Source organism: Orycteropus afer, unplaced genomic scaffold, assembly GCF_000298275.1.
Source record: "Orycteropus afer afer isolate SDZICR_OR568_19922 unplaced genomic scaffold, OryAfe1.0 scaffold00004, whole genome shotgun sequence".
Classification (NCBI taxonomy): Eukaryota; Metazoa; Chordata; class Mammalia; order Tubulidentata; family Orycteropodidae; genus Orycteropus; species Orycteropus afer.
This window is the reverse complement of record NW_006921591.1, coordinates 14,495,637-14,514,956: the sequence shown is the minus strand read 5'-3', so window position 1 is coordinate 14,514,956 and position 19,320 is coordinate 14,495,637. Positions and strand designations below refer to the sequence as shown.

Genomic DNA, 19,320 nt, shown 5'->3' with positions numbered 1-19,320 from the left:
CAAACCCACCAGCCACTCCTCGGAAGGAAGATGGGGCAATCTACTTCCGTAGTGATACTGCCTCAGAAACCCAAGGAGGGGTCACTATGAGTTGGGGCCAACTTGACGGCACATAACAACAACAACACCACCACCAAAATCCACTACCATCAAGTCAATTCTGATTCACAATAATCCTATTGGACAGTGTAGAAGGGCTCCATAGGGTTTCCAAGGTTGTAAATCTTTACAGAAGCAGATTGACACATATTTCTCCCACAGAGTGGCTAGTAATTTCAACCGTTGACTTTTTGGTTAGCAGATGAGCACTTTAGCCATTGTGCCACCAAGTCTGCATTGTGTGACTGGACTCAAACATGTCAATCATCATGAAGATGGTTCAGGACCAGACAGTGTTTCATTCTATTATCCATACAGTCACCATGAGTTGGAGTCAACTCCATGGTAGCTAATAACACCAACAACTACAGACATTGCTTATTGCCCTGTTGCTCTGGGCCAGAACCATTAAGTTATGGCAATTGCTTCATTGGCTATATGAAGGTCTGGGCCTGAATCTGTGTGCTTATTACTTCTATGTCTGCATCAAAGGGAACAATCTTGGGAAGGAAGGCAGGATCATATCAGTGAAAGGCCCAAGCTCAGGTTCCAACTGTGGAGTCACAGTTTCTTCAAAACTTCCCAATCATAGCTAAAAGGTGGAGTGAGGAAAGTAAGCTTGTACCCTGGAAATCACCAGATCATAGCATTACCAACCTGCTGGGGAGAAGAGGATAGAACTACAGTCCCACTAGGGCCAGGTTTTACTTGGTTTTGTTGAGCCCCATAGACAGGATGGGCAAGCAGTTGGTAAGAGAGAGCTTGTAAATGTGGGAAAGGAAATTTGGGAAGATGATAGGGTGGAGTAATGATTTATAAAGACCTGAAACTGCTACATTTCCCCTGGTCGACAAGTGCATTTCCATGTCTGAGTTGGGTGGGGACACTATGACCTCCTTGTAGCCATGGGTGAATATGGGATGGGAGACAGGATGGCACAGACTCAGAAGGCAAAGAACTTGAGGGCAAAGGGTGGCCCCTTCTCTGGGATGGAGAGAGTCTGAAGAAAGCTTGGACTTCCTCACCCATCTGCAAAGAAAACTGCCTGGTGTCAGCTTTAGAACAATCCTTGGAGGTCAACTGTCCAATCATTTTCCTGATGAGAGAATTCCTTCCTCAGGACTGCCAAAAAGAATTCTGTGGCCCCAGTAAATGGGCTGTCACCATTTCATTACAGGTCAATCCATACTTAAACTATTCTTTCCTTACCTCAGCATAATTGGTCCTCATTCTTCTGCTGGGAACCAGACAAACTAGTCTTTTTCTCTCCCACAAATGCCTTTCAAATATTTTAGGATGACTAATATGCCCCCATAAGGACTCTTTTCTTGAAGAAAAACATCTGGTATCCCTAGGACCCCTGCAGACAAGCCCTGTCGTGGCCTCTATGTGCACTGAGTTGATCCTGTGCACAGAGTGAGGACACAGCCTCCTCAGAGCGCCCAGTGGCATAGTGCCTAAGGCATTTGACTGCTAACCAGAAGGCTGGTGGTTCAAACCCACCAGCCACTCCTTGGAAGGAAGGTTAGGCAATCTACTTCCATAGTGATACTGTCTTGGAAACCCAAGGAGGGGTCACTATGAGTCGGATATGACTTGATGGCAGTGAGTTTGGTTTGGGTTTTAAGCCTTACCTGGGAGGCCAAGGTCTCCTTTGTCTCCTTTAGCTCCACTTTCCCCTTTTGAGCCAATGAAACCCCTTTCACCTTTGCTGCCCTTCTCTCCTTGAGGTCCTGGGATACCTAGGAAAAGAAGCCAATGGGGTAATCTTCTCCTGTCCTTCCTGGGGACAGGCTTCCAGGTAATGGGGCAGGGACTGTTCTGATGAAAAGGGAAGAGGGTCCTAGAGGAATTAGGGGAAGTGTTGGTTCATCTCTTGATAGTCTTGATGACATCTCTCAGACCCTATTGATTCCTCCACAGATATGTGAATCAAGAGAAGAGGACTATAAGGAAAACGTTAACCCCCCTGGAGCCAGGGTGGGGCTGTGGAAAGGAGAGACTTGACTCTGGCAGGCACTGGCTCATGGCCTTGGCCATTTCATCATTCATCTGGAGGTAGAAGTGCAGTTACCAGTGGCTCCTGGCTTCCCTGGTGCTCCTGTGGGTCCTTGGAGGCCTGTGGAGAAGGAAAAATCTCAGTCCTTGTGGTCTAGGTCCTGAGTCAGCCAACATGCTAGAGGCCTTGTCTTGGGCAAGGTGCCCAGCCCCCGTCCTTAGTGGGGAGAGTCAGGCAGAGAGATCGCACTCTCTGTATCTCTGTTTTCTTTTTCAATCTCTTTCTCTTTTACATGCACACACACAATTAAGTCCCTGGCAGTCCCAGGAAGTGTTTGCTTTATTCCCAAGGCAGGGAATAATTCCTAAGAATGGCATCTTGCATAGTTGTGGAAGAAAGGATTTAGCATTGGTTTGATTCCAAGCTCTACCACCACTCAGCAGTCTGGATGACTTTGGAGAAGTCATTTAAATACTCCACTTAAATTTTTGCATCTGTAAAATAGGGATGATAATTAACAGGTGCATAATTAATGCTTCAGTGTCCCAGACAAGAATGGAATTGAGAAACAATGGCTCCCTTCCACATAGCATGGGACTTAGGGACTGGAGAGTGGAGTGGAGACTGTGAGGGCTTGGTATCCCTGTGGGAGAGGGACAGAACCCAGACCTTGAGGGTAAGGGGAAATGGGGGATCCAGTAGGGGAGAGAGAGGAGAGAAAGGTGGATGGGGGAGGGGATAGAGAGGTACTGCAGGGAGTTTCTGAATTACATGGCTCTTCCTCAGAGTGCCAATATTACCCAAAGGCAGTGGACAGAGTGGGAAGACCACAGATGGGTCTCTGACCACAATGTTCCTTATTGGGATGACTGAAGCCTTCTTCTTTCTATCTATTTTGGGCATTTGGGTTACATGTAAGATTTGATTAAAGAAAGGGTTGCCCAAATTCAGTGGGATTACACAACTCTGTTCTGAGTCCTTCCTCCAGACCAGGAGCCCTCTGTTAGAGCCAGTCCGGTGTAAATGACCATCAGAATTTGAAAAGATGGGGAGACTCGGGGCTCTGTTCCTTCTCACAGGAAGTGAGGAGCTGCTTGGAAGGCAGCATGCCAGGGTTGCTGGCTTGTACTTTCAAGTTGGACTTTATAGCACCATGTCTGTTGAGTTTACTGGAACCCAGTCAGCTTCCCTTTCCCTCTGGAGAAAAGAGGAGGAAACAAGGGTGACTCACTCTCTCCAAGTGACCCTGCCCTGCTCTGAGCTCCCACAGACCGGCTCCCTGGAGTATGTGTGTGTGCACACGCACATGTGAGTATGTGTGTGTGTGAGTGTGTTTGTACAGAAATGTGTGTGGACAACAGTGCATGTGTGTGAAGCTGCTTGTGTATGCGTGTGTGCATGAATACAAGTGTGTGCATGCACAAGTGTGTATATGAGTGTGCACATGAGTGTGTGTTCATGCATGACTGCATGGGTATGAGGATGGGTGTGCAAAAGTGTGCATGCACATGTTAGTGTTTGCATATGAGTGCATGTGTTTGAGTGTATGGGAGGTGCCTGAATGCATGTATGTATTGCAGGGCCATGTATATTCTCCTTTAGAACATCCATGCCCTCACACTACCATAAACTCTCCTCTCCTTTCCTCATCAGCACCCCCTATCCCCTCCACTCCTCCACCTCATGGCAAACCTCGGTCTTCCTTTCAAAACCCCTGCTGAAGACTTAGAACAATAGACTCTTTGGGATCTCTTCTATTAAATTTCCTCCAAAAATGAGTTCCTCAAAAAGATTTTCTCCCCTAACAAGTTTCCTTTATAGAAGTATGGGATTTCTATAACTGGTGGTATTTTCTGCCTCAGTGGCCTGCAGGCTTACAGACTCCTCAATGTCCTAAAGATAGTTGATTTTTTTATTTCCTTTTTCTTGCATATCTTCTCATCTGCTCTTTTTCTAGTAATGGTCTTATTGTCTATGAATCTACTTCTCAGCAGCCTCTAGGAATTTAGAAGTTGGAAGGCTGTACATGGAGAGTGGAATGCAATGGACCAGAACAGAGTGGGGTGAAGTGGACTGTAAGAATCAACTGGCTCTGATATTGGTTCTTTACCCCTGAGGGGGGACAGCTCTGGGTCCCCCACACACACTGAATGAAACGTGTCATAGCCATTTGTAACATGCTGGGCAGACCTAGGCTATAGACTAAAAGAAGGAAACAAATACTCTTTCAGCCATAATCATGTGCTTTAAATCATTCTCTCTAATCTGCACAACAGCACTCTGAAGCACCTTCATCCTCATTTTATAGACAAATTGAGGTTAAGAAAAGCAAAGGAATATTCCCGACTGTGACAGAGCTAGTTTGTGATGGAAGCAGATTTGGCTTTCAGACTAGAGAGCTTTCAGGACCAAGGATCTGGACTTTTACAAGTGAGGGTCCAGGCTTGGATTTCCAGGGCTGAAGGAAATTAGAGCATGCACACCTCCAGCTCTTCTCAGGCTGGCTTCTGGCTGTCACAGCCTCTGAGGCTTGATTGTAGCCCTGCCCTTCCTGAGATGTAATGCTTTTAGCCCTTCCCCTGAAGCACACCTAAGATCCTCTGAAGGGTGGACACCCCTCACACACAGACTCTGGGAGTGGGTCTTTTAGAAGCCCACTGCGCCCACTCTGAGAACATTTGCTGTTCATTTCCTACTCACCTGCCTGTCCCTTGATTCCTGGTAAGCCTTGGGGTCCTGAAAGGAAAAGAGGATGATTCAGAGTGTTGCCTGGCCAAGGAGAAATATGATTAATGGGACCAGGAAACAGAGGTCAGTACCTGTGGCTCCGTCACGTCCTGCAGCCCCCTTGGCTCCCTTCTCAGCTGGTGGACCTGGAAGGCCAGGGATGCCAGGCATGCCTGGGGCTCCCTTTTGACCTGGAAGACCTGATGAAGAGGAGTAGAGATACTGATAACTCATTGGTGTGACAATGCTACTCCCTCACTCACATAGTCATTCATTCAACAGATGTTCACTGAACATCCAGGATGAAAGAAAAAAAGAAAGAACTTCTCCCTGCAATAAATTCATGGCCTAGCCAGTCGAAAGCAATAGTATGGAAGATGCCTTCCAAGACAGATGGAGTCAGACAGACCTGAGTTCAAAGATTAGCACCAGCCCTTGAGTTCTATGACCTTGTGCAAGTTACATCAACTTCCTCATCAATAAAATGGAGTTAATGTACCAGTTACACAGGGCTGTGCTGAGGTCACCATGTGGACACCCATCTTGGAAAATATATGCAACAATCTCTGGATAGATGTTAAGTATCATTGTTATAATTTGATTGTAGTTCTGTATGGTTTTGTAGACAGGTGCTCACATGATTCCCATGTGTTTCCTATCCTGGCACGTAGGATAGAGGTCCTGGCTCCCATATCACAAAGGTGGAGCTTGAGGTCCTGAGAGAAGTAGAGACAGAGCTGAGAGAGATGTGAAAAAACAGAGTTGGAGATTAGATATATACATATATATATATAATACAGGAACTCTGGTGTATAGTGCCTAAGACATTTGACTGCTAACCAGAAGGCTGTGGTTCAAACCCACCAGCCAGTCCTTGGAAGGAAGATTGAACAATCTACTTCCATAGAGATACTGCCTTGGAAACCCAAGGAGGGGTCACTATGAGTCGGGAAATCTTGACAGCAATGAGTTTGGTTTTTGGTTTTCTGGTGGTATAGAGCTTAAGGCATTTGAATGCTAACTAGTATATACACACACACACACACACACACACTGGGGGTGAGGTGGGCTGTGTCTGGTCCAAGAGCTTGGCCTGGATTAGGTGATGAGCATATTTTAAAGGTCAAGGTTGAAAAATGGTTTAAATGTAGGCTGTGTCACTAATGTAATGGAAGTTGTTGGAATAATCTCTTGTTGGAGGGGAGGAACACACATGCATCAGGTTGGGTACTATGCAGGCATTTTCTTATTCAGTCTTCCCAACATCTGAGAAACAACAATATGGTGGTAAATAAGAAGTAATAAATAACAATAATAAGTAACATGATTGGGTACTTTATGCAGAGCACTGAATTAAGCATTTTATATTTTACTTCATTTTATCCTTACACCAATCCTATGAGGCTGTATGATTAACCTCACTTAAAGAGGAGAAAATGGAGTGTAAAGCCACACTTGAAAATTTATGGAACCAATGAATTTCATCCTAAGAATGTCATTTACATTCATTTTCAGGGTTAAATTTCAATCAGCTGCATCAAATGTAATACAGTTGTGAGTGAAGTGTGTGTGCATGTGTGCGTACATATGTGTATGTGTGTACATGGTTGTGCATGTGTATGTTGTTTGTATGTGTGCATGTGTACATGTGTGTGCAAGCATGTGTGTGTGTGTGCACATGCACACGTGTGTGTTGAGGAAAAAGGAAAAGGCAAAAAAGCCACAGGCTTTGTCCTCAGAGAGGAGCTACTATGTCAGATATTTTTTGCATAAATCTCTTGAGTCTTGCAGCAACCTTGTGAGGTGAGTAAAATTATCTCTATTATTTTCTAAAGAGATGAGTGATTGAAGTTCCAGGAAAGTTAAGTAACTGGCTTAAAGTCACACAGCTAGTAAGCAGCTGACCTAGGATTAGACTCAGACCAGTCTGATCCCACAGCCTGCTTCTCCCATTATATTACATAACCTCTCTCTCCCCATATCATTATCACCCTCTAAGAGAAACAAGCCATACAGCTGATGGAGTGATAAGCACTAAGTATCAGTGCACCTGGGAAATGTGCTTATAGGTCATAAAAAGAGATGGCCTATGCTTGCAGCTGGGACAACTGGAGAAGGCTGAGGGTGTGTGTGGTGGAGGATAGCACTTGGACAAGCCTTGGAAGGTGGCTGGGATTTGGATGGGTTGGGGTGGAAGGATAAGATACTTCATGCAAGGAGGCAAGCAAAGGCAGGGAAGCTGGGAGTTGAAATGTGGTTAGTGAACAGAGAGGACACCTGACTGAGGTGGAAAAGAGTTGTGGAAGAGGCTGTGGAAACCAACGAATGGTAAGCTAGAGTTACACATGGAATCCCAGGAGTGCACAACCAGTTGCCCACTCCCTGTCAATGATGAGGTTGTGGGAAAGCAGGACAGTTCAGGGGAAAGTGAACCTACCTGGAAAGCCTCGTTCACCTTTGACCCGGAACAGCTCTACAAGGGAAACACATGGAATCCAGGCTAGTTGGGGCACCAGAGCTTTACCCCTTCCCAAGAGCACCCAGGTTCCATATCTGGAGGTTTAACCCATCCAGTGTAGGCAGCAGGAGCTTCAGCCAGATTGCTGGGGTTTGGACAACAGTAGCCCACCCCCTAGGTGTTTATAAGAAAAAGACCTTGGAAAGAACCAGACATTTAGTTGTAACTAGCGGTCAACAGCCTGAGAGCTGTCAGTTCTTCAGAGCGACAGATGTTAGGAAAGAGGATTTGGAAACCTTGAGTATCCCTGGAACTGTCAGAAGACTACAGAGCCAAACAAGCCTGAGGAGGCTCCTGAGGTTATGTGAAGGACCTCTTCCTGTTGGTGGAAAATGAGTTCCTGCACACTTCAATGCTGGTAGGGACATTTGTTCAGTCACTGCATGGAATGTCCATTAACCTTGGCATTGATTCTATCTACCCCACAGCTGTGCATCCAACCCAGCCTCATCTTTGACCACTGGAGGGCTGCAACCTCCAGCTCTGCAGCTCTGGAGGGACTTGCTGTCCTGGGCCCTTTGTCCAGGACTTGCTCTGGTCAGCAGGACCCTGGATATGACATCATAATGCTGAGTCCCAGATCACCCCATACAGAGGGGCCAGAGCAATGAATTCTGAAGCTCCTATATAATAGTTTGAATGCAGCAACAATTAAGTCCCTAGTGCAGCTTTGTCCAAATTGCCCAGGGTTAAGACCTTCTAGGTTGGGGTCAGGCCAGGGGAATAAAGGGTGAAATCTCACTTTGCCCAGTTGCAAGGCCTCAAGAGGGGTGAAGGGAGGGGGATTTTGTCATTTCCACCTTTGATTTCACTTTCTCCTGCCTGCAGCCCCATCATCTAAGCCAACCTGCTTCCATCTGGCAGTTCCAGCTGTCCTCTTACCTCTAAGGTTCCCACAGCATCTCAACTGGCATGGGATCCTTAATTCCTTTCTCTCCAGCCATGGACCTAAGTCTCAATGCATGGGAGTGTCCTAGGACTCAACCCAGCATCTGTGCTTTACCCACCCATCTAAACATTCTGGATCAGTCTGGGACTTCATGACTCTGACCTGGTCTTGTCTGGTTGCTCCAGCCTCTGGCTTGGGAGGTCACACTTTGTTTGGTCAGAGGCCTTTGTTCCTTGGTTCCTAATCTGACTATCTCCCAGACTCTGCAGCCACCCATGGTTCTGCCCCACATGACTCCCATACCTTGCCTCGGTTCCCTGAGGACTGGGCCAGGTCAGGGTGTTGGAAGCCCCCCATGATAGGGAAAGGGGTTAGTGCCCAATCAGGACCAATTTGCCCATGAACAAGCAGTTCCTTCCCCACCCTCCCCTGAGAAGTCTCCAACCATAGGGGACAAGCCAAACCTGGACTCCGAGTGAAGTTGTCTACCTGCTGTTGCAGGTGTTGCTGGCTGGCATGAACTTGCATGAACTGGGCCTGCAAGGTTTGCAGTCTCTCACTATCCCACATGCCCCCAGCCAGGTGTGGGCGGGGCACAGACTGGAACAGGAAGAAGGATGGGCTGTTGTTTTCTGTGGCCAGTGTGCCATTGCCGAAGTACATCTCCAGGGCCCAGAGCCGCTCCTGTAAGTTCCAAACTAGATCCCCCCACAACATTCTTTTAGAACCCTTGTAGAAGCCAGAGGCATTTGAGCATAAATCTTTGATGTTCTTGTGCAACTATAATGTGTGCATAACTTCTATATGCCCTGAATATGTAAACACACATTTCATTTGCTGCTGGGACCTATTGAGAGCCCAGAGTATTTTCTACAATTTAAATAGATGCACTCCACACTCAGTCATGACATTACACATCCACAGAACATTCCTGAATGGCCTAAAGCTGTACAGATATGCCCACTGCATCCACAATCAGTCTCCAACCTTAATGTAGTTCAGATCTTAGTTCATGATCTGGGCACAAATGCATGACAACTAGCACATTTGTTGTTGTTATGTGCCATCAAGTCAGACCCGACTCATAATGACCCCTCCTTGGGTTTCCGAGGTGGTATCACTATGGAAGTAGATTGCCCAGCCTTCCTTCCAAGGAGTGGCTGATAGGTTTGAACTGCCAGCCTTCTGGTTAGCAGTCAAATGCCTTAGGCACTAGGCAGGCAACATACTGGTCTGACCTAAGTAGGTACCAGTGGCACTCATGTGTGACCTCAATATGCACATGATATGTGTTGATGATAACTGTGAGCATAGTGTTCTTGAGTGACTTCAATGTCTGCTGGTGGAATTGTTTCCTGTTAAAAATGGAAAGACTTCAACAATAAAATCATGTTAAAGTGAACACTCCAATCAACAAAGCTTCTTGCCACTTAGAAGTTAGAAAACTCTACCTGTAAGGTGTACGTGATGTATCCCTTGTGAAATCATAGCACATTTCACTGCTTTAGATACACACAGGCTCACATGCTCATTGGCTTTCTCTCTCTCTTTCGTGCACACACATGCACACACACAAGCACTTAATCCCTTTTCTTTTCCCTTTCCCCATCACTGTGACTATCAAGGATTTGAACTCTCTCTTAGCAGCCTGGCAGCCATGGCCCAAAGCTTTCCAGTCAATCTAAGTCCTGAGTTAGGGACCATATATGGTCACTCAAGGAGCCAAACAGGACTAAGGATGCTTTACCTTGCACCACCAGCAGCCCAGCACCCGCGGTGAGCAGAATCAGGTAGATGACCACCAGAGCCAAGAAGCAGTTCATCCTATTTCTCTTTTTGGGTTTTGGATCTGAAACATAACCCAGGCAGAGATGGTTGCTGCAGAGGGTATAAAGCAGATGGTTCCAACCTGTACCAGTGAGCTCCCTTGTGTGAGCAGAGGGCTTACCGTGAGGTGGAATGGAACACCAAAGGCCCATCCTCCCAATTCTCTTCCCATCCTATTTCCACAAGGCAATAGGTTCTACTGTGGGTCACTCATGGGTGTGGCTGGACGAACATCCACCACATGTTGGTGGCTAGAAGGGTAAGGCTCTCATTAGCAGATGTTGTGTGGACCTTGCTCACTGCTGATACTCCAGCACAGAGGTTGGCCCATAGTGGGCTCTCAGTATGTGTTTATTAAAAAAAACTAATGAATTAAAATGTTTAAGTTTCAAAATTCCAGGAGAAGGATTTTTCCTATTTTATAAGCAATGAGTGAGGTCTGGAGAAATTAAATAATTTAAATTTATTAGGTTATAACATGCAGATGTGGAATTCATGTATAGGTCTCCATTTTTTTTCCTTTAGAAATATTCATTATAAAAGTAAAACATGCTTGATACAGTTTTTCAAACAATAAAGAGGGGAATTTAAAGAGTTCATTATTTTCCCTCAACCCCCTGAAGTCCTAACGCCCTGAGGTAAGCTTTGTTAGCATTCTGGGGCTTTCTTCCCAAACTTTTTCCACATATAAACTAACAAACCCATATACATATAGATAGAATTGGGTGTTTTTCTTTTAATCTTACACAAATGATATAGTACCTATAATAAAGTGCATTGCTGTTTGCAATTAATAATTTTTCATGGACATACTTTCAGTTCTCTCTGTAGCAAAAGATCTAACATTCTTTCTAATTACTGCCTAATATTCACTAGGGAGTCTCTGGGTGGTGAAAATGATTAACACTCAACTGCTAACCAAAAGTTAGAGGTTTGAGTCCACCCAGAGGCACCTCAGAAGAAAGACCTGGTGATCTACTTCTGAAAAATCAGCCACTGAAAACCATACGGAGCACAGTTCTATCTACTCTGATACACATGCAGTTGCCAAGAGTGGCAGTTGACACAATGGAAATTGGCTTCAATAGCCCCTTGAGGCAAAAAACACAATTCATTCAACTCTTTTTCTATTGATGAGCTGTGTCCAGTTTGGGACATTAGAGAAAAGGCTGTAATGAACATTTTACCAGGGCTCCTGATTCCAGTCTTTTCCCCACCAGTTGTCTCCCCGTTTCAAGGCATCAAAGGAAAGGCACAGCCTACAGAAGGTTGAACACCTATGCTAGGCATTTTACCAATAATATTTCTAAACCTCACAGCAACTCTGAAAGTTTGATGTGATCATGGAGGACAGATCTGAGGTTCAGAGAAGTTAAGTAACTTGCTCAAGGTAACGTAGCTAGCATGTGACCTCAGTCCCATCTAACTCCAAGACTCAGTTTGCCTTGCTAACTTCCGCTGTTATCCCCTGGAAAATCCCAGTTGAAATGAGCCACAGGGTAGCACAGAAGGGAAAAAGAGATCATAAGTAAGCAGACCAGGGGAAGGATGATGGAGTATAAGTGAAGGTGGGTTTTCAGTTGACTGTTCTGATATGAACATTGGAATGTTGGGTCTTTTTTCATTGTCCATATAGTATCACCACTGATATTCTTTTCAGCAAATGCAGAAGAGGACCTCCCTGCTGAATTCTCACCTTAATGTCTAGGGATAGCTCTGAGGAGCACATAGAACAGTAGTTTCATCAATAAAGACCAGAATCACTGGTCAGATAAAATCTGGTGAGACCTCCAATGCTATGGCCCTGGAATACATTCTGCACCTGGAATAAAACACACCCCTGGGGCTGGCTCTCAGCCCAATAGTTAACAAAATGTACATGCAGATCACTCAACCCAGGATGGTGCACCCACATACTCTATGGTAATACATCCCTTAGAGCAATAGCCCATGGGGCACCAGAGGATCAAGATTCAAATTGAGGAAATGCAGGACAAACAGGAGTGCATAAATATGAGGGGCACAGGGAGAGGGTTACAGGGTAGGAAAGGGAGGATACTGGGTTAGAGTTGAACATGGTAAATGGGGAGTGAAACTAAATGTACACATAATGTTGAATGTAAAACAAGCTCTTAAAAAAAATAAAAAGATGTTATATGTATTTAAAAAAAAGAGTAGTTTTATTGATTGGTTGGCTTTTTAGTTTAGTGGCACTTTGTCTAAGATTGAGTGTCTCCCCACTCTGTTCTTACTCCTTCACTCTGGAATCCAGACCCACACAGCAGCTCTCGAGCATATAATTTGATCAAATTACTACCCTGCCTCCAGCCCTCCAATGGCTATTCACTGTCCTCAGGACAAACCAAAGTCCACACCTGGCATATGAAGGCTTGCTGTAGGCCAGCTGTCCTTTGACTGAATTTCAAGACCACATTTTGACATGACCCTGAGCAACAGAGAAGCCAGACGATTCAGTTACACCCTTCTGACTCAGAGACTTTGAGCAATGTATTTCCTTTGCTGCACAGTCCTTCTTACTCCCTTTCACATGACTAATTCCTACTCATCCTTTGGGAGTACGGTAGAACCCTTCCTGTTCCAAAATACTGTCTCTGATTCCCCTGAATTGAGGGGCACTCTTCTGCTTCCCCATATCACCCAGAACTGAGTCAAACTCCCCACATATCCTGGAAGTTTCTTGAACTGTATATACAGAACCAATATGAAGTCTTGCACATAATATGTGCTGGATAGCTGAGGACTGAATAGATGAATGAATGGGTGACTACAAAGGTTTGGGTGCTGGACATGTGCAGGGTTCAACAAAGCAAGTCTGGAAGTGTTAGAAGCACTGGGAACACAATTTAGGACCTCATCTCTCCAAATATCCATCATGTTAAGGATGGATCTCCATCTCACCTACTTAGGTGCAGCCAGAAGGAACCATTCCATGGAGAAGGGTATCATGCTTGGTAAAGTGGAGGGTCAGTGAGGAAGGGGAAGACCCTCAACGAGATGGACTGACACAGTGGCTCCAATGATGGGCTCAGGTATACCAAGGATCATGAGGCTGACACAGGACTGGGTTATAGAGACTGGTATATAGACTTGGTTATTGAGGTTGAAGGTGGGAGTAAGCACAAGATGGAATGTGTAGATATTTTCAAATCAGAGGGTGGAGTGTATTTGAGTAAGGAGACAGAGAAAGTCATTGATGAATGCCCACCCAGACCTGGAATGTTTTTCTAATTCAGATCTAACATCTGACATAGATACAAGATATTTTAGGTACAGGGAACTTTAAATCTGTGGGCATCACTTGACTCATTATGTGCAAAGTGGAGGATCTGATAAATTCTTTACTCTCTAGGGTGATTGTTTTATCTTTTAGAGGGTACAAGAAGCCATAAAGGAAATATCTACTCTGGAGTGGATTTAACCAATGAGGAAGAGCCACTTGGGATGACCAAAAAGAAAAAGACCTTCAGACAAACAACAATGGGTAAGGGTGAAGGAAGATCTGAGGGAAGCAAGTTTCAGAAACTTGGAAAGTCTGTTGTCTGATTCACAATGAAAATATGATTCCAGTAGGAAGTAAAAATGATGTTTCAATTTCAAATAAAAAGATCCCAATGAAGAACAAAAAGGATGCACAAAAATTCTAGGGTTGCCAGGACTTCCATCTCTTACCATCCCATTCAGTGGCAGAAGGGAGCTCACAGGATGCTATTCTCCCCTAGTGCTATTCTCCACTCTAGTGGAGAATGACCAGGACCCCCACCAACATTAGGATGCCTGCTGAGTAGGTCCAGGTAAGTGGTCTCTGCTCTCCAGGCTCCACATCTCCCAGCCTCAATCTAGTCGTGCTGTGCAGCTTAGAGAAGTGCCTTCCAACCCCCAGGCAGCAACAGCAGGGATCAAGCAAGACCATCAGTGGCACTAAGTGAAAAAGCAGACCAAAATAGCACTGCCCAGGCTCTGGAAATCAAATTGTCATTGGAACTACAGCCCACGAAAGTAGTCCAGAACCTATGTAATAAATGTAAATAGTGCCACTATCTATCAAAATAGTAAATTTAAATAAGACCCAGAGTTTTCTAATGTGATATCCAAAATGTCTAGGATAGAAATGATAATCACCCTTCATACCAATAATAGGTAAAATAACTAGAATGAAAAGAGGCACATATGTTGGAAATAATCAGTAAGGATTTTAAAGCAGTCATAATAAAATGCTTCATAAAGCAATTACAAATACTCTTGAAACAATTTTTTTAATTAAAAATTGTACTAAAGAAATAAATGATATCAAAGAAACAAGTAAAAACTATAGAACTGAAAATACTAAAACGAAAAAACTCTTGGATTGGCTCAGTAGCAGAATAAATATGACACAAGAATCAGTGAACTCGAAAACAGAACAATAAAAACGGTCAATCTGCAAAGCAGAGAAATTTTATGGGGAAAAAATGAGCACAGCAACAAAGAACTGTGGGACAATAACAAAGTATCTAACATTCATACAATTGAAGTCCCAGAAAAGGAGTGAGAACGAAAAAATATTTGAAGACATAATGACTGAAGTACTCTCAAATTTTATAAACCCATAACGATTCAAGCTAAGAAAGCTCATATAGGATAAACCTAAAGAAATTCATGTCACAACACATCATAATAAAAGTCTGAAAAATCTAAAGACAAAGAAAATATCTTGAAAATAGCTGAGAAAAAACAGCACATTACCTATAAACACCTATTCAAATGACAGCAGATTTCTCATCAGAAATCATGGATGCCAGGCAGAAATGGCACAATATTTTTCAAGTGCTAAAAGAATTGTCAACCATGAATTCCCTATTTAATGAAAATGTCCTTCAGGAATGAAAGGGAAATAGAGACATTGTGAGATGAAGGAAAACTAAGAGAATTTACTTTTACCAAACCTACCTTTAAAGTATACCTAACAGATGTTCTCCAAACAGAAAGGAAATAATAGAAAAAGATTTGGAACTTCATAAATAAATAAAAATAAGAAAAAAAAAAAAAAAAAACACTTCAGTCAAGTCGATTCCTACTCATAGCAACCTTATAGGACAGAGCACAAAAGCTCCATAAGGTTTCCAAGACAATAAATCTTCACAGAAGCAGACAGCCATATCTTTCTTCCAAGGAAGAGCTGCTGGGTTTGAATCACCAACCATTTGGTTAGCAACTGAGCAGTTCAACCTCTGACCCACCAGTGCTGCTCTCAAAGAATGAATAAATATCAACAATAGAAAAACTAAACTCACTTCCCTCAAGTCAATTCTGATTCATAGCGACCCTTCCTTGGGTTTCCAAAGTGGTATCTCTACGGAGGTAGATTGCCCAGTTTTCCTTCAAAAGAGTGGTTGATGGGTTTAAACCACCAGCCTTCTGGTTAGCAGTCAAATGCCTTAGGCACTATGCCAACAGAGCACCTCAAAGAATGAATAAAGTAGGTAAAAATAGGGGTACATATTAGCCATCTTTTTCCTCATGAGTTTTAAAAATAGTATTTGATGGTTGAAACAAAAACTCTAATACCATGCAATCAATATCATGAAACAAAATGTTTGTGAATTGTTGTAGGGAAAATGAATAAATGAATTTGCTTTGTAAACTTTCACTCAAATCACAATTTTAAAAAATTTTTAAAAATGTTAAAAAAATTATAACACCATCTTATGTGGTGGTCACTTTACATAATTGTTGTTAGGTGTCCTTGAGTAGGTTTCAACTCACAGTGACGTTAAGTATAACAGAAAAAAATACTGCCTGGCAATGTGGCATTCTCACAATCATTGCCATGCTTGAGACCACTGTTGCCTCCATTATGTCAATCCATCTCATTGAGGGTCTTTCCCTTCTTCTCTGACCCTCTACTTGACCAAGCATTATATCCTTTTCCAGGGACTGTCCTTCCTGATAACATGGCCAAAGCATGAGTGATGAAGTCTGGCTATTCTTGCTTCTAAGGAACATTCTGATTGTACTTCTTCCAAGACAGATTTATTTGTTCATCTATCAGTTCATGGTACATTCAATACTCTCCACCAACACCACAATTCAAATGCATCAATTCTTCTGTGGTCTTCCTTATTCATTGTCCAGCTTTCACATACATGGAGGGCAATTGAAAATACTATGACTTAGGTCGCATACAACGTCATCTTCAAAATGACATTTTTTCTCTTTAATGCTTTACAGAGGTCTTTTGTAGCAGATTTGCCCAAGAAGGAGCTAGTCAAGTCAATTATGTTTAAAAATTGGGGACAGTAAAAGAACATAAATGGAGGTAAGTTTTCTACACTTGAGTCAAAATGATAAAATGTCAATATCCATAGACTGTGTAAGTTATGTATGTGTACTGTAATATTCACTAAGAAAATTATTCAAAGTGAAGTACTCAAAAATACTATCAGTAAATCAAAACACAATTCTAAAAATTGTTCATGTAACTCACAGGTTTTGATGTTGATACATCAAAGTGAAACAGAAAAACACTTGACAAAGTCCAATACCCATCCATAATAAAAATTCTCAGCAAACAAGGAATAGAGAACTTCTTCAATTTGAAAAAAGAGTATCTATGAACTATCCAAAGCTAAATATCATACTTAATAGCGAAAGGCTAAACATTATCCCCCCTAATTAGGAACAAATCAAGGAATTCTGCCCTCACATAATTTGCATTTTCCTAACAAGACTGTCTGTTACTGTGATTCAGTATAGACTGTAAGTTCTAGGCAGTGTAATAAAGAAAGAAAAACATTCAGATTGGAATGGAAGAAATAAAACCATCTGTATTTTCAAAACATGATTGTCTACATAGAAAATCCCAAAGAATCCATAAAAGAGACTCTAAAACTAATAAGTGAGTTCAAGTGTAAACAAAAATTAAAAGTATAATAGAATCTACAATCACTCCAAAGAAAAATTAAATACTTAGATATAGATCTAACAAAACATGTGCAGGATCTATATGCTGAAAATTATAAATCATAATTAAAAAAAAACACAAAGACCTAAATAAATAGAGACACATACCATGGTCATGGATTCTAATGCTGAGGATAGAAAAGATGTTAATTCTCCCCAAACTGATCTGTAACTATAACACAAATCCCATCAAAATCCCAGTAATTCCTTTTGTAGATATAAACAAACTTATTCTATCGTACATGGAAAGGCATAGACTTTTATTATAATTTTGAAATAATAATAATATGTGTGAAGGATCAGTTTATCTGATGTTAAGGTTTAGAATATAGCTACTGTCTTAGACTGTGTTCTCTAGATAAGCAAAACCAGTGAAGCCTGTGTATGTGTGTGTGTAAAGAGAAAGAGAGATTTATCTCAAAGAAATGGCCCATGAGGTTGTAAAGGCTGGCAAGTCCTAAGTCCATGTGTTCAGATATCTGGAGGTTTCTCCTGACTCATATAGCTGCAGGGGCTGACGAAGCCAAGATCAGCAGGTAAGATGGCAGCTGCTGGCTCACAGGCTGCATAGGCAAATGAATCCCAAGATCAGCAGATAATATGGTCTGCCTCTGGCTCAAGTCCAAAGAACCATAGGTCAGATGATGATAAGCCAGATGAAGAATTCACATTGAGCAAAAGGTCAGAGAGCTTTGACAGGATGTCCATGTATATTGGAAGCAGGCCACACCCTTGAGAAAACTCCCTTTCAAATGATTGGCATCATTGATGTGAATACATTATATCACATCTCATCATGGGGTTTGACCACTTCATAACTGCCAAACCACTGAAGATCATGGTCCAGCCAAGTTAACAGACAACCTTAACTATTAAAAAAAAAAAAAAAAAAACTCACTGCTGTTGAGTCAATTCGACTCATAGCAACTCCTCCAAGGTGGTATCTCTATGGAAGTAGATTATCCAATCTTCCTTTTGAGGAGTGGCTGGCAGATTTGAACCACCAGCCTTCTGGTTAGCAGTCACATGCCTTAGGTTCTACGCTACCGGAGCTCCTAACCTTAACTATAGCAATGATAATTGTTTTGGTTCTCTAGTGCTGCTGTAACAGAAATACCACAAGTGGACGACTTAAAAGACAGGAAATTATTTTCTTACAGTTTAGAAGGCTAGAAGTCCAAATTCAGAGTGCTGGCTCTAGGGGCTGTGTATAGGCCCCTCAGTCTTGGGCTTCAGCTCTGCCTCTTATTCCAGGCCCCTGGAGCTAGGGGCATCTCCTAACTCAGATAGCTGCTGGATGCAGAGGCTAAGAAACTCAAGGTTGGCAGGTAAAATGGCACAGTCCCAAGTCTGATAAGCAACATGGCAGGCCACTGATTCAAATCCAGGAATAATGCCAAGATTGGTGGGCAACATGGCAATCTTGCTTGCCATGGACTTGGTACAAGTCCAGTAACTGGAGCTGAAGCCTTGGACAAATGCAGGATCCAGATATGCCAAAAAGCAAGATATTTTCATCTCTTTATGTACTGGAAGGAGGCCACACACCAAAGGCAACTACTTAGCTTCTTACAGCAGATTCTACCACAAAGGTGATTGCAATCTCATCATGGGAAATAACTACATCTAGGTGCCCAGCCACTCAAAACCACAGCTCAGCCAAGCTGACACACAATCTTAACTACCACAGTAATCAAAACAGTGTGATTTGGGTGTAGGGAACAAAATGAAGAATTCAGAAACAGATCCACAGAAATATGCCTAACTGATTTTTGACAAGGTGTCAAAGCAATTCAATGAAGCAAAGATAGTCTTTTCAACAAATGGTACTGGAAAAATCACACATATATATATTTTTTTTTAAAAAAAAGAATCTTTACTCAACCCTCACATCTTATGCTAAAATTAATTATAAAGTTATCATGGACTTCATTGTAAATGTAAACTGTGAAATTTTTAGAATGAAACAGGAGATTATCTCTGGGAACTAGGGCTAGGTAAAGAATTCTTGGACTTGACAATAAAAGCATAAGCCATAAAAGGGAAAATTGATAAATTAAGCCTCGTAAAAATTAAAAACTTTTGCTCAGTAAAAGACCCTGCTAAAAGCATGAAAAAGGAAGTTATAGATTGGGAGACAAAAATGTGAAACCACATATCCAATGAAAGACTTGTAGCTAGAAAATATAAAGAACTCTCAAAACTAAACAGTTCAGGTCATCAAAAAATTACCAACTAAAAAAAGTCCTGGCCCAGACGGTTTCACCAGAAAATTCTACAAAACATTCAGAGAAGAACTGA

The 19,320-nt window shown here is 42.6% G+C and overlaps 1 protein-coding gene across 1 annotated transcript in view; it reads right to left on the bottom strand.

The window, feature by feature from the left end:
* The window catches only part of MARCO (macrophage receptor with collagenous structure), a 50,062-nt gene that overhangs the window by 20,589 nt on the left and 10,153 nt on the right, over window positions 1-19,320 (bottom strand). The window contains exons 2-8 of the mRNA XM_042780545.1: window positions 9,980-10,081; window positions 8,697-8,930; window positions 7,263-7,298; window positions 4,918-5,025; window positions 4,799-4,834; window positions 2,174-2,218; window positions 1,734-1,841 (exon numbers count right to left, since the gene is read on the bottom strand). Coding sequence (XP_042636479.1) covers window positions 1,734-1,841; window positions 2,174-2,218; window positions 4,799-4,834; window positions 4,918-5,025; window positions 7,263-7,298; window positions 8,697-8,930; window positions 9,980-10,081 — 669 coding nt within the window. The remainder of the gene's footprint in view (window positions 1-1,733; window positions 1,842-2,173; window positions 2,219-4,798; window positions 4,835-4,917; window positions 5,026-7,262; window positions 7,299-8,696; window positions 8,931-9,979; window positions 10,082-19,320) is intronic.